General features: G+C 54.8%; 1 protein-coding gene across 2 annotated transcripts; it reads right to left on the bottom strand.

The window, feature by feature from the left end:
* Positions 1–5,504: 5,504 nt before the first annotated feature.
* Positions 5,505–10,500, bottom strand: RBP5 (retinol binding protein 5). 2 transcript variants are annotated; one of them, XM_012760660.3, is made up of 4 exons: positions 10,284–10,500; positions 9,825–10,003; positions 6,423–6,533; positions 5,505–5,954 (listed from the first exon to the last, which is right to left on the bottom strand). In XM_012760660.3, exons 1-4 carry the CDS (start codon positions 10,354–10,356, stop codon positions 5,901–5,903), a joined length of 417 nt encoding a protein of 138 aa, XP_012616114.2. In that variant the 5' UTR covers positions 10,357–10,500; the 3' UTR covers positions 5,505–5,900. The 2 variants fall into 2 exon arrangements, with proteins under 2 accessions (XP_012616114.2, XP_012616110.2); XM_012760656.3 differs by having other exon boundaries at positions 6,432–6,533; positions 10,284–10,496.
* Between the last annotated feature and the right edge of the window lie 524 nt (positions 10,501–11,024).

Below are 11,024 nucleotides of genomic sequence, written 5' to 3'. Positions count from 1 at the left end.
GCCGTCTCGGAGGCCATCATAGAAGTGGCATATTACTTTAGTGCGGTCTGTGCAGAAGCACGCTTGGCAGGGTGCTATTTTTGCTGGGTATGGTTGTGTTTCAGACAGGCTCCGACCCTGTCCTCCTCCACCTTAAGATCTGAAGGGCCCTTTCATCCTTCCCCATCCAGTAGCAGGACTGGACAGATTAGAGTGTGGCCTGCAGGAGGCCAACGCAGAGGAGGCAGGGCTTTGGGAGAATAGCAAAGGTTTAAAAAGAACCAAGAAGCTGTTGAAAGGGGGGAGTCGGGCAGGGGAGAGCAGCCCCAGAGACTGCGTCTGGAGACTCCCGGACCAGGTCCCGCACCAGCGGGTGGCCCAGGGATCAAGTTCAGAGCCTGGAGATCCCAGTTCCAAATCTCCCAAACCCCACGGGCTTTGTGTGGACTTTCGTCCCGAAGCAAAGCCCTTTAGTAAAGGACTCTAAGCACATTGCACCCGCGCCTGCGCGTGGCTTGCTGACGGCAAGGCAGTCCTGTGTGGGCGAGGCTGCATTCGTGCCTCAGGTAATCGAGGTGTATGTCACTCTCTGTTCCCTTCCCTTTTGTTTCCTCCAAGACTTTAATAGACCCTTATTCAAATGTCCCCTGTCCCACCTGTGCTACCCAGAAAGAAAGGCCGGCAGGGAGACAGGCTGGGGTGGGAGAACGACCTCAGGAGAGAGGGCTTTGCCATCTGGCTGCCCCTCCCCGCCGGGGACCCAGCAGGATAAGCTTTAGTTACATGAAGGGTGACGATAGTGTCCTTACAGCTGCATCATGGCCACGAGCAAGCCTCCTCTGAAACAGCCAGGAAGAGACAGGAAACAGGGGAGGAGGCGGGTGTGGAGGGTGAGGTAGGAGATCAGTCGTGGAGCGTCAGAGCTGGGCAGGACGCGGCCTGTGAGGGAGCACAGGGACACTGAAGCAAAATCATTTGCCCAAGGTCACCCGGCAAGGCAGCTGCAGTGACGCCTCAAGCGGTGCTTTTAGCTCTGTATTGTGCCACCTGCCCGGCTCAGTGAAGAAGCCACAGCTGTTGTTACGTGCACAGAGCAAAGAGGAAGGAAGGTTCTGGCTCTCAGCAGTCCGAGAGGGCAGTGGATGAACGGGCCACACGACAACATGCACACGCTGGATTGGGCCCCGCACACCGTGCACTGAAGGGGCGTGTGCAGGACATACTTGCACAGGATGTGCACATCTGCACGGAAGAAAAGCTGTGGGGTTCACACTTAAGTAGACCCCCCCCTACTGCCTCATCCGTAGGGCAGGGCTGGCGGGGCCACACTGAGGTGTGACGGCGGGGAGGCTGGAGGTCTGTTAGTGTGGAAAGATGACGGGATGTTCTGCAGGGGACCAGGGCAGGAGCCCCGAGGCTTCTCAGGAGGAAGGAAGTGTGAGAGGCTACTCAGGGCAGGGTCAAGGCACTGGTTTCCATATCCAGCATTTCTGGGGACCAGGGCTAAGGAGCCGGAGGGTCAAGGGGCCATGGCTGTGCCTGCTGGGATGGGGTAGCTTCAGTGTGTATTGTGTGTGTGTGTGGGGAGGCCTGAGGGACCGAGGTGGGGGTGGGGCACTGGGGCTGGGCAGCTGTCATCCCTGTCCTCACGGTCAGCTCCTCTCCCCTGCACTGAAGCCTTCTCCCCACAGGCAGGGGCTGGAGCGGCTGTGGCAGGAGCAGAAGTGGGGCAGCGATGCCTGGGTGAGGGGTGGGTGCGGTGAGACGCTCTGGGTCTGGAGCCCTGGGGGATGCAACAGCTCCGCCATCACCCCCAGATGATCATCCCTGTCACCCCCAGGTGATCTACCTGCCTGGACAGCGAAGGTGAGGGCTATGCCAGCTCCATTTCTCTGGTATCTGTCACTGACACTTCGGTATAAATATGTCACTGTAAGATCAGGGGTAGTGGCACCTGATGCCTTATCCTTACCTGAAGAACAGAAGGCTTTTCCTCTGGTTAAGAGAGTTTCAGTCAGCAAGCAAAGACGCAGGGAACACTACAGGTGCAGCAGCGAGCGTTTACTGGGCTTGCTCTGTTCCCGGCACTCTGCTTTGTGCCTGGAACCCTCACAAAGTCCCCAGGAGGAAGGAAGTTCTCTTGGTATTGCCTGGTATGACTGGTGAATGTGGCTTATTTGCCTACGGCAAAGCCTGCTGCCCTGACCGCAGTGCTCCCTCCCCACTCTGAGCGCTGTTCTAGGCTCATCTAGAGCCTCTGGGGTAAGTGATCTATCAACGAACCCAACGGTCTGGCCATGCTGGTGACCCTCTGCTTGCGCACTGCCCACTAGGGACAGAGCAGAGGCTCCAAGGGCTGCCCCCTCTCCCAAGTGGCCAGAGCAAAATGAGGGCAGAGGGAAGGGAGGTGTGGGAATGGGTGGGGTGGGGGAGGCAGGAGGCTTACCCTCAGCTAGAAGGTAGGCCGGGAAGCTGCTGAGAAAGACAGAGGTTGCTCTTGCTCTTACTGGAAGGGCGAGTATGGAAGTCAGCTCCATGTCGTCCCCTGGAACCTAGGCGGCCTCTGGGGCCAGGAGGTGGATACTCAGGGTGGACACAGGTGCCCACAGGGCAGTCCCAGCCCATCGGCTGAGATCTGGGGGAAGAGGAGGCCGGCCTGGTGGTGCCTACTCTGGCCCCTGGGCAGGCAGGGTTCTCTGGGTGTCACTTGCACCCCTGGCCTCAATGGCCTTGACTATCACTGTTGCTTCTTTCTTTCTTTCTGCCTTCTGTGCAAACCCAGGTCAGCTACATCAGAGCACTTCACAGGGCTCCTGGATTTGCCCACCTGGTCTACTCACCTCTGGCCCCACCACCTACCGCTGTGCCTGCATGGTCTCCCCCACCCTCGCCTGCCCAAAGTCATGGACACAGCCCTGGGATGGCTCCAGGTGAGCCCCCAGGGACCCTGAGAGCACAGGTCATGCTGTCATGATGGAGGGGGTTACACTGGGGCAGGGGACATCAGGGGAGACTTCCCGGAGTGGTGGGTGGGGCTGTAGGAAGTGGTCCTGGGGCCAGGAGGGGCAGCGGGCTCCAGAGGATGAAGACCCTCCTGTGGAAGGGCAGGGAGTGGCTGGAGGGGAGGAGAAGCCTCCTCACCCTCATTGTCATTGGCGATCTCAGGCTCTTACTCTGGGTACTGAAGCCTAGAGCGGAGGTGGCTCCTGCTTCTTACTTGGGAAAGATCTGGATGGGGGAAAGGGACCCAAATGGCCACACCTCTGCTCTCTCGGGATCCTAGGATTTGCGGTGGCTTTTTTTTTTTTTTTTTTTTATTTTTTTTGGACGAGGTTCTGGGGCCCCAAGAGCAGGGGCCCCGGAAGTCGCCCTGCGGTGGCTTTTAAGGGTTCCCTGCTGCCAATGGGGGGGGTCCAACCACGTTACAGGATCGGCTCCTGGCTGGGATGGCCTTTGTGCTTTTGAGCTGGGGAACGTTCCGTTTCCACCTGAGCTCCTTTCTTTTCAACACACAGGTCTGGGTGGGGCCGTGTGGGAGGTGGTGGCCCAGGGAAGAGGTGGGGCAGCTGGGGAGGGGCACATGGGTAGACTTCGCTGCTCTGCCTCCTCTTGGGACCCCCAGCAAGACTTGGAGCCCAAGTACTTTAGCAGAGGCTAAAGAGTCATTGGAGTTTGGTGAGAAGTTGTTGGTGACTGTGCGGTGCTGTCCGGGTCTGGGGGACAGGGAGGGGCCGGGGCCCGGCGCTGGGCTGGCTTAGAGTGCGGTTATTCCGTTTCACATTGCACATTCTGTTGTGCCCTCCCTGCCCTTTCTTTCTACACACTCATTGGCTCCCCGGTGGCTATCTCTTCTGCCTGAGGACGAATGGAGCCTGGTTTGAACGAGGGCTGTCTTGTGAGATGAGTGTGTGGGTTGGGCACTGGGGTGTGTGTGGTGGGGAATGGTGGAGGAGGGAGGACTGGCTTCAGCTTCCACCGCACTGAGCAGTGTCCCGTTTCCCGCGGGGAAGGCAGCAGCCCCAGCTTCCCACAGTCTCAGGGCTCAGACTCCCGCCCCTTACAGATGCGTCTGATGCTGCTCCGTCCTGGCCCATGCGTGTTCCCTGGGGGTCTCTGGGCCTCTTGTTGGATTCTAGCTCCCGTTTCCCGCGGGGAAGGCAGCAGCCCCAGCTTCCCACAGTCTCAGGGCTCAGACTCCCGCCCCTTACAGATGCGTCTGATGCTGCTCCGTCCTGGCCCATGCGTGTTCCCTGGGGGTCTCTGGGCCTCTTGTTGGATTCTAGCTCTTGGAGGGGTGCAGCCGAGTTGAGGATGGGAACCGGCAGTGCCCATGGGCTGGACGCCCACGTCGCAGGGAGTTTTGAGGGACTGAGCCCACTCTAGCTTGGGTCTTAAAGCCGCTGCAGAGGCTTACAAGCTCCCGAGTCGGGCCCTGCCACAGACCCAGCGAGGGGCACTGGACCACGTGAAGATCATGGAGGACCGTCCTGTGGGGAGAGGCTTGAACATGCACTGTGAACTCAAGAGCCAGGACACTGTGCCGACCTGGAGACTTGGGCAGTGGCAGGTACACGTGGAGCATCTTCCTGTGCCTTGGAAAGGGATGAGGTAGGCTCTGGCAGCCCCCAGGGCTGCTGCTGGGTGGCTGTGCTGGGAAGAGGGCCCTCCACTCCCCACTGGGGACATCTGAGGGAGGCTGGGCAGGAAGTAAGCTATTCAGTTCAACTCTTGAGTTCTTTTTTTTTCTTTTCCAAATTAATTCCAGGGTGTGTGGTAGGGTCAGTATCGTAAGCGTAGTTCTTCTTGGCCAGAGCCCCAGTAACTGTCTTGTCTGTGTAGGGGTCTAGCCACTGCAGGAAGAGGGGTCAAGGATGGTCATCCGATGGGGCCAGGGACTTTCCAACCCGCTAACCCTTCCATCAGGCTCTGTCCCTACACCCACATTGAGCCCTCTTCTCTCTGACACTTGTCCCCCATGAGACTTTTATTCTGAAAGAACTAAGGCCAGAGGCTGGAGCTGGCCCTGACCCTGAACCAGCCCTGCCCTTCTGGGCTCTTTTCCAAGGCAGTGACCCTGGGACCCTAGACAAGGGGACTTGCTGTCCTCGGCTCCCCTCTGTAGCCCCTGCCTCCAGCCCTGCTGGCCTTTGAGCTGAGGGTCCATCTAGCCAGGCCTGCTGGGCGTCTCCTGTTGCCTTCACACCCCGTATCCCTCAGCTCTCCATGTTGGCACCTCTGGCTGCTTCCCTTTGCAGTCTTTTCTGGCCTCCTTCCTGCCTGTCCTTCCCAGGGCAGCCAGGGAGGCCAGGCCACTAGTGAGAGGCCCCCCACCTCCCCCAGCACTGGACAAAAGTCTCGCCCAGTCCCACCCCCTGCCCCAGCAAGTGGATGGGAGTATAGAACAGCCAGGGTGCCTTCCCGTGTGGAGTCTGCGGAGCCCTGCGTGGGTGGGGCCGTGCCTCGGGCCTGGTTCTGTTGCGCACAGGAGGCTTTCTTGAGAACAAGGACAAAGAAGTAGACAAAACGACTCTGCCAATAGCTCCTGTTTAAACTCCTGAACCCCAATCACGGTCTTCCAAAAGTTCCACCAGGTTAGAATTTTCACTAACCCCCAAATGCCCAAAGCTTAGTTCTTCCTTAGAAGAAAAATGAAAGGCCAGATGAACAGGGTGAGCGGAGACTGGCCGTCCTCACGGGCCCTTTCCCTTTGCTTGCTTCTTTCATCCTGGAGGTGAGTGAGGTCAGTATGAGGCGGTGGAGTATGAGAAAGAGAGGACCTTGGCCTGGGGACTGCAAGTTACAGATTACGGGGAGGGGTGAGGAGGGACCCAGAGGGAGGGCAAGAGGGACTGGGGACCTGGCACAAGCCAGAGGGGTCTGGGGACGGTGCTGTCCGCAGGGGGGCCTCAGCTCCTGTCCGGCTATCTGACCTTCCTGAAGACCTGCTCGCACACCGCATCCCTGGCCGTCAGTTCCTGGGGACAGAGGAGAAATGAGGAGGAGACAGAAAGAGGGTTCTTGTCAAGCTGGAGCTCCTTTTTCAAAGTCCTTGACCTCCATTTAATCCTTCCAGATATAGCAGCTAGAGTGTTTGATGCATGGGGAATTGTATCATTGTTCCAAATGCTCAACTTTTCACCCCAGGAAGGGAGGTGGCTGGGTCAGGGGACATGGAGTGGGTGAAGTGTCCATCACTGCAGCTCTGATTTATGGGCAGTCATTTGCAGAGCAGCCAGGGCCCGGCGCGGCCACTCCACTTCTTCCTCCCCCTCTTCCTGGTGCCTTTGTTTTCCCTCCTTGGTCCCTTCCTCAGAAGGGGGAGCGGGGCTGGGGCAGGGGGGTGGTAGAGTAGTAGACCTGTTTGGTGTGGGCAAGGGGACGCATCCTAGCAGGAGGCCCTTGTCCCGGCCGCTGTCATGTGTGTCCCCCCTCCCAGTCCTCACCCAGGTTACCAGATACAACTTCTCGTCCTCCAGCCAGTGTCTCCAGCCCCGGTTGGGGACCTCCCCTTTCTGCACACACACCAGCTGCTCCTCTTCCCAGGTTACTATGGTCTGCAGGGGAAAGCAGGAATGAGGGAAGACTGAGGGGCAGGACACCCCAAATGCTTCCCAACTCACCCTGGCTGGGCTCCGCCTCACACTCCACAGCAGGTGCTGTATGCTCTGGCCCGCGTTCTGAGCGAGAGACCGCTCTGATCCCGCGGACTCCCCTCCCCACTCCAAAAGGCCACAGAGGGGCCCAGAATTGTCTGCAGTGACCTTTGGGGGCGGGGAGCAGGGAGAGAGCAGGATAACTGGAGGTGAAGCTGGGGAGAGGGTGATGAAGAATGGAGACTTGTCCTCTGGACACCTCTGGCTGACCTGGAGGGGCTTTTGGGAAAGAAGAGAGATTGGTTGGGAGTCCCACCAGGTAATCTCTTTTCTCCTCTTTTTCAGTTTCAAGAACAGCTTAAGTGTCCTTGGAAAGGAAGGATCAACCTCTCTGGGCCTGGGCATTCCAATCGACCTTACTAAGCCCTTCCGCAGGATAGGCCCTGCCAACCACGGAGCTCAGAGTCTTGAACAGATGGAGGATCAGTAAACAGGTGTCCTTGATACCAGGCAGGGGTTCAGGGTGGGAGTCAGGAGGGAAGAGCAGAGTCTTCAAGGAAGTTCAGAGGAAATTAGGTCGGAGACAATGGGACATTTCTAGCAAGGAAAGAAATAGCAGAGAGGGAAGGAAGAAGGGCAGATAGCTCTGAAGGCCTCTAACCTAGCGAGGGTGGGGAAAGGCAAATGAGGAGCTGGTTCACAAAGACCCTTGTCTGCCACGTTAGCTGTATGGACTTAACCTGGAATTTAATAGATTGACTCTGAAAGGGTGATGAGGTCACTTTTATATTTTAGATAGATCCTGTGGCTATCATATGCAGAGTGGATTAGAGAAGAGTTAAAACTGAGAGCCAATTTCTGGCACCAGGTGAGAAATGAGGGCCTGAATCAAGGTGGTGATAGTTTGAAAGGGTAGGAAGGAACAGATGAGAGCCATTTGGAAGAGTGATATTCAATAGAAATAAAATGGGGCATAAATGCAAGCCAATACATAATTTAAACATATTAGAAAAGTATTAATAAAAAGAAACAGGTTAAATTAATTTAAAATAATATATTTTATTTAATCTAAATATCCAAACTATTATCATTTCAACATGTAATCAATATAAAATTTTCTAATATGCTTTACATTTTTTTGTATTGTTTTGAAATCCAGTGTGTACTTTACACTTACAGCATATCTGGATTTGGAATTACATGTTGAGTGTTCAATAGGCATATGCAGTTGGTAGCTGCTATGTTGGATAGTGCAGAAAAGTTATAAAGACTTCTTTACCAATTAGCTGTGGTGTGTGTGTGTGTGTGTGTGTGTGTGTGTGTTGGGGGCACAGAGGTAAGAAAACCAGATATTGACCATGACTCTCAGGTCTCTGGTCTGGCTGGTTATGGCCATTAACACAGACAGTAAATATAAAAGCAGAGTAGGTTTTATACTTACTAGGTAGGAACTTAGTGAATTTGAGTTTGACCTTGGGGCACTCAAATAGAAATTGGTTCTAGGATACCCCGACCCCTCCCCAGATCTGTGGAATAAAATGGTTTAGTATTTGCAGATAACTTTTGCACATCCTCCTTCCTCCCTCCCTCCCTCCCTCCCTCCCTCCCTCCCTCCCTCCCTCCCTTCCTTCCTTCCTTCCTTCCTTCCTTCCTTCCTTCCTTCCTTCCTTTTCTCTCTCTCTCTCCCCTTCCTTTCTCTCTCTCTCTTTCTTTCTTTCTTTCTTTCTTTCTTTCTTTCTTTCTTTCTTTCTTTCTTTCTTTCTTTCTTTCTTTCTTTCTTTCTCTCCTCTCTCTCTCTCTTTCTGTCTTTCTTTTATTTCTTTCTTTGACAGAGTCCCACTCTTTTGCCCCAGTTAGAGTGTAGTGGCATCATCAAAGCTCACTGCAACTTCAAACTCCTGGGCTCAAGTGATCCTCCTGCTTCAGCCTTCCAAGTAGTTGGAACTACAGGTGCTCACCACCGCACCTGGCTAATTTTTCTATTTTTAGTAGAGATGAGGTCTCACTATTGCTCAGGCTGGTCTTGAACTCCTGAGCGTAAGCTATCCTCCCACCTTGGCCTCCCAGAGTGCTAGGATTACAGGGGTGAGCCACCTCATTGGCCTCTTCCCATATTCTTTAAATCATCTCTAGATTTAATAGCTTTAACTTATAGATTTAACTGTAGATTCAGGCTGGGCGCGGTGGCTCATGCCTGTAATCCTAGCTCTCTGGGAGGCTGAGGCGGGCGGATTGCTCAAGGTCAGGAGTTCAAAACCAGAGCCTGAGCAAGAGCGAGACCCCGTCTCTACTATAAATAGAAAGAAATTAATTGGCCAACTGATATATATATAAAAAATTAGCCGGGCATGGTGGCACATGCCTGTAGTCTCAGCTACTCGGGAGGCAGAAGGATCGCTGGAGCCCAGGAGTTTGAGGTTGCTGTGAGCTAGGCTGACGCCACAGCACTCAGTCTAGCCTGGACAACAAAGCGAGACTGTGTCTCAAAAAAAACCCCAAAAAAACAAAACTCTAGATTCAACTTATAATACTGAATACAGTGTAAATACTACGTAAATTCTTGTTATACTGTGTTGTTTACTTGTATTGTTGGGTTTTTTCCCAAATATTTTCCATCTGCAATGGATTGAATCCGTGACACAGAGCCCGTGGATGTGGAGGCCACCTGTATATTGCAGGCAGTTGAAAACATTGCCCTGGAGCTTGCGAGCGGCTCTGGCTCGGGACATGTCAAGTGCAGCTCACAGATGGCAGCAGAAGGCATGGGTGTAGATGATTTTGCTCATGGACAATGTGCAGACGAGAGAGAGAAGATCAAAAACAAATCTCTGGGGAGAAAATTCTGGTTTAAGGGATTAATAGGGGAACTAGGGTCTGAAAAGAGGCCGAGAAGGAACATGTAAGAAGTAGAAAGAAATGCAGGAGAGTGGGGTTATAGAGGTGAAGTAAAAGAGACTCTGGGTGACCACCAGTGTCACAGGCTGGAGGGGGAGCAAGTGTTTGCCCATCGGCCCGGGGTGGCCTGCTCTTTGTACTTTTGACTAGTGATATGAGGGGCAGGGAAGGAGTCAGAGAGAGTGGAGGAGCACCAGGACTCGTTCGTCCCAGAGGCTGGTATCCTGGGAACCCCATGGCTTGCTGTGGTGATCATTTCCCCTGGCTCTGGCAGCAGAAGTCACTTTGGTTTGCCCCAGATTGTTAGGAGGCACCTGCTCATACTACGCCACTGCCCCCCATCCTGAGGAAAAGTACCTGGCATTTCCGTCCGTCCACGATCCTCAGGTCCTCCTCAAACTCAACTCCCACCTCGAATTCCAGAATGTAGTTGCGGAAGGTGCTGAGAGTCTTCACTATCATGTGGTCGCCCTGATGGTCGATCTCCTTGTCTGGCTTCAGCAGCAGCGCTATCTTCCGCAGAGCCACGTTGATGTCTGCAGGGGCCATCTCTTAGCGAGGCCCTGCCCCCACCAGGAGCTGCCCCACCTGCAGTGGCTCCTCAGGGCTGTGAGCTTTCCTTTAGTTGGGTCTGGGACTGTGGACTTACCTCCTCCTAGCAATGCCCCTGGTTAGAAATGGATCACAAGGTAGGTGCCACCTGCTGGAGCCTTTCCACAATGTCCAACCCACCTTCCCTCTTCTCCATGGGACCAAGAGGCAGGAAGAGAAAGGGAAGCAGGATAGCAAAAGGGGTCTGGGAGGGAGAGGCCTTACCTAGGGCTTGCAGGTAGTCCTCCATGTTCTTTTGCGAGACAAAGCGGTAGTAGCCCGTGAGGTTGGGAGGCATCGTCTGGGCCGGCAGAGATGGAGATCAAGGTTTCAGGAAAAGACAGGCAGAATAGGGAGCCGGAGTTGTCTGGCAGGTTGAGGTAGAGACTCCAGGCCAGCTCCACTCACACAGAAAGGAGTGAGGAAAGGCCAATTACCAGGGCTTTTATAGGGCTGGGGGGCCCCGCTGCAATAAGAGTCCCTTCCGGACTTCCTTCCTTCCTTCCTCCATGATGAATTTGGGGCTGGTGTCTGCAGCCTGAAGGAGGGGCAGGGACTTGGCAAAGTTGTGCCTGACCCCAGCTTTTCCTGGGGAAGGGACCTGGAGCAGGATCTGGAGCTATCAATCATTCAACCTGAGCCTTTCTGAAGGTCAGTTTTGGCCTCCATCCCAACTCTAGTAGGCGGGGGAACCATTACAGGGCCTGAGGGACAGTCTCTCATGGGAGGCAGCTGTGGCTGGTCTGGCTGTGTGGGGTGGGGATGAGTTATCACAATATCCTGAGATCTTGGGACTAAGTCAGGGATCTTAAAAGGTATGAGGGGAGGAGGGGAGGACAGCCAGCTGGCCAGGAGCCACGGTGAGGAACGCCCTGGAGCCCTGGCCCCCACAGCTCCCTCAGTTTGCTGAACTGGGACCCCAAACAGGCATTCCAGACTCTTGGCCCTATAGGGCCATTAGGAGGG

Source organism: Microcebus murinus, chromosome 10, assembly GCF_040939455.1.
Source record: "Microcebus murinus isolate Inina chromosome 10, M.murinus_Inina_mat1.0, whole genome shotgun sequence".
NCBI classification, from domain to species: domain Eukaryota; kingdom Metazoa; phylum Chordata; class Mammalia; order Primates; family Cheirogaleidae; genus Microcebus; species Microcebus murinus.
The sequence above is the reverse complement of the archived record's forward strand: the minus strand, read 5'-3'. Positions and strand labels throughout refer to the sequence as shown.

Coding starts and splice junctions, on each gene's coding strand:
- RBP5 (XM_012760660.3), bottom strand. CDS start 10,356: ATGCCTCCCAACCTCACGGGCTACTACCGCTTTGTCTCGCAAAAGAAC. Junction 10,004..10,283: donor GGACTACCTGCAAGCCCTAG/GTAAGGCCTCTC, acceptor TGGCCCCTGCAG/ACATCAACGTGGCTCTGCGG. Junction 6,534..9,824: donor TGGACGGACGGAAATGCCAG/GTACTTTTCCTC, acceptor TTTCCCCTGCAG/ACCATAGTAACCTGGGAAGA.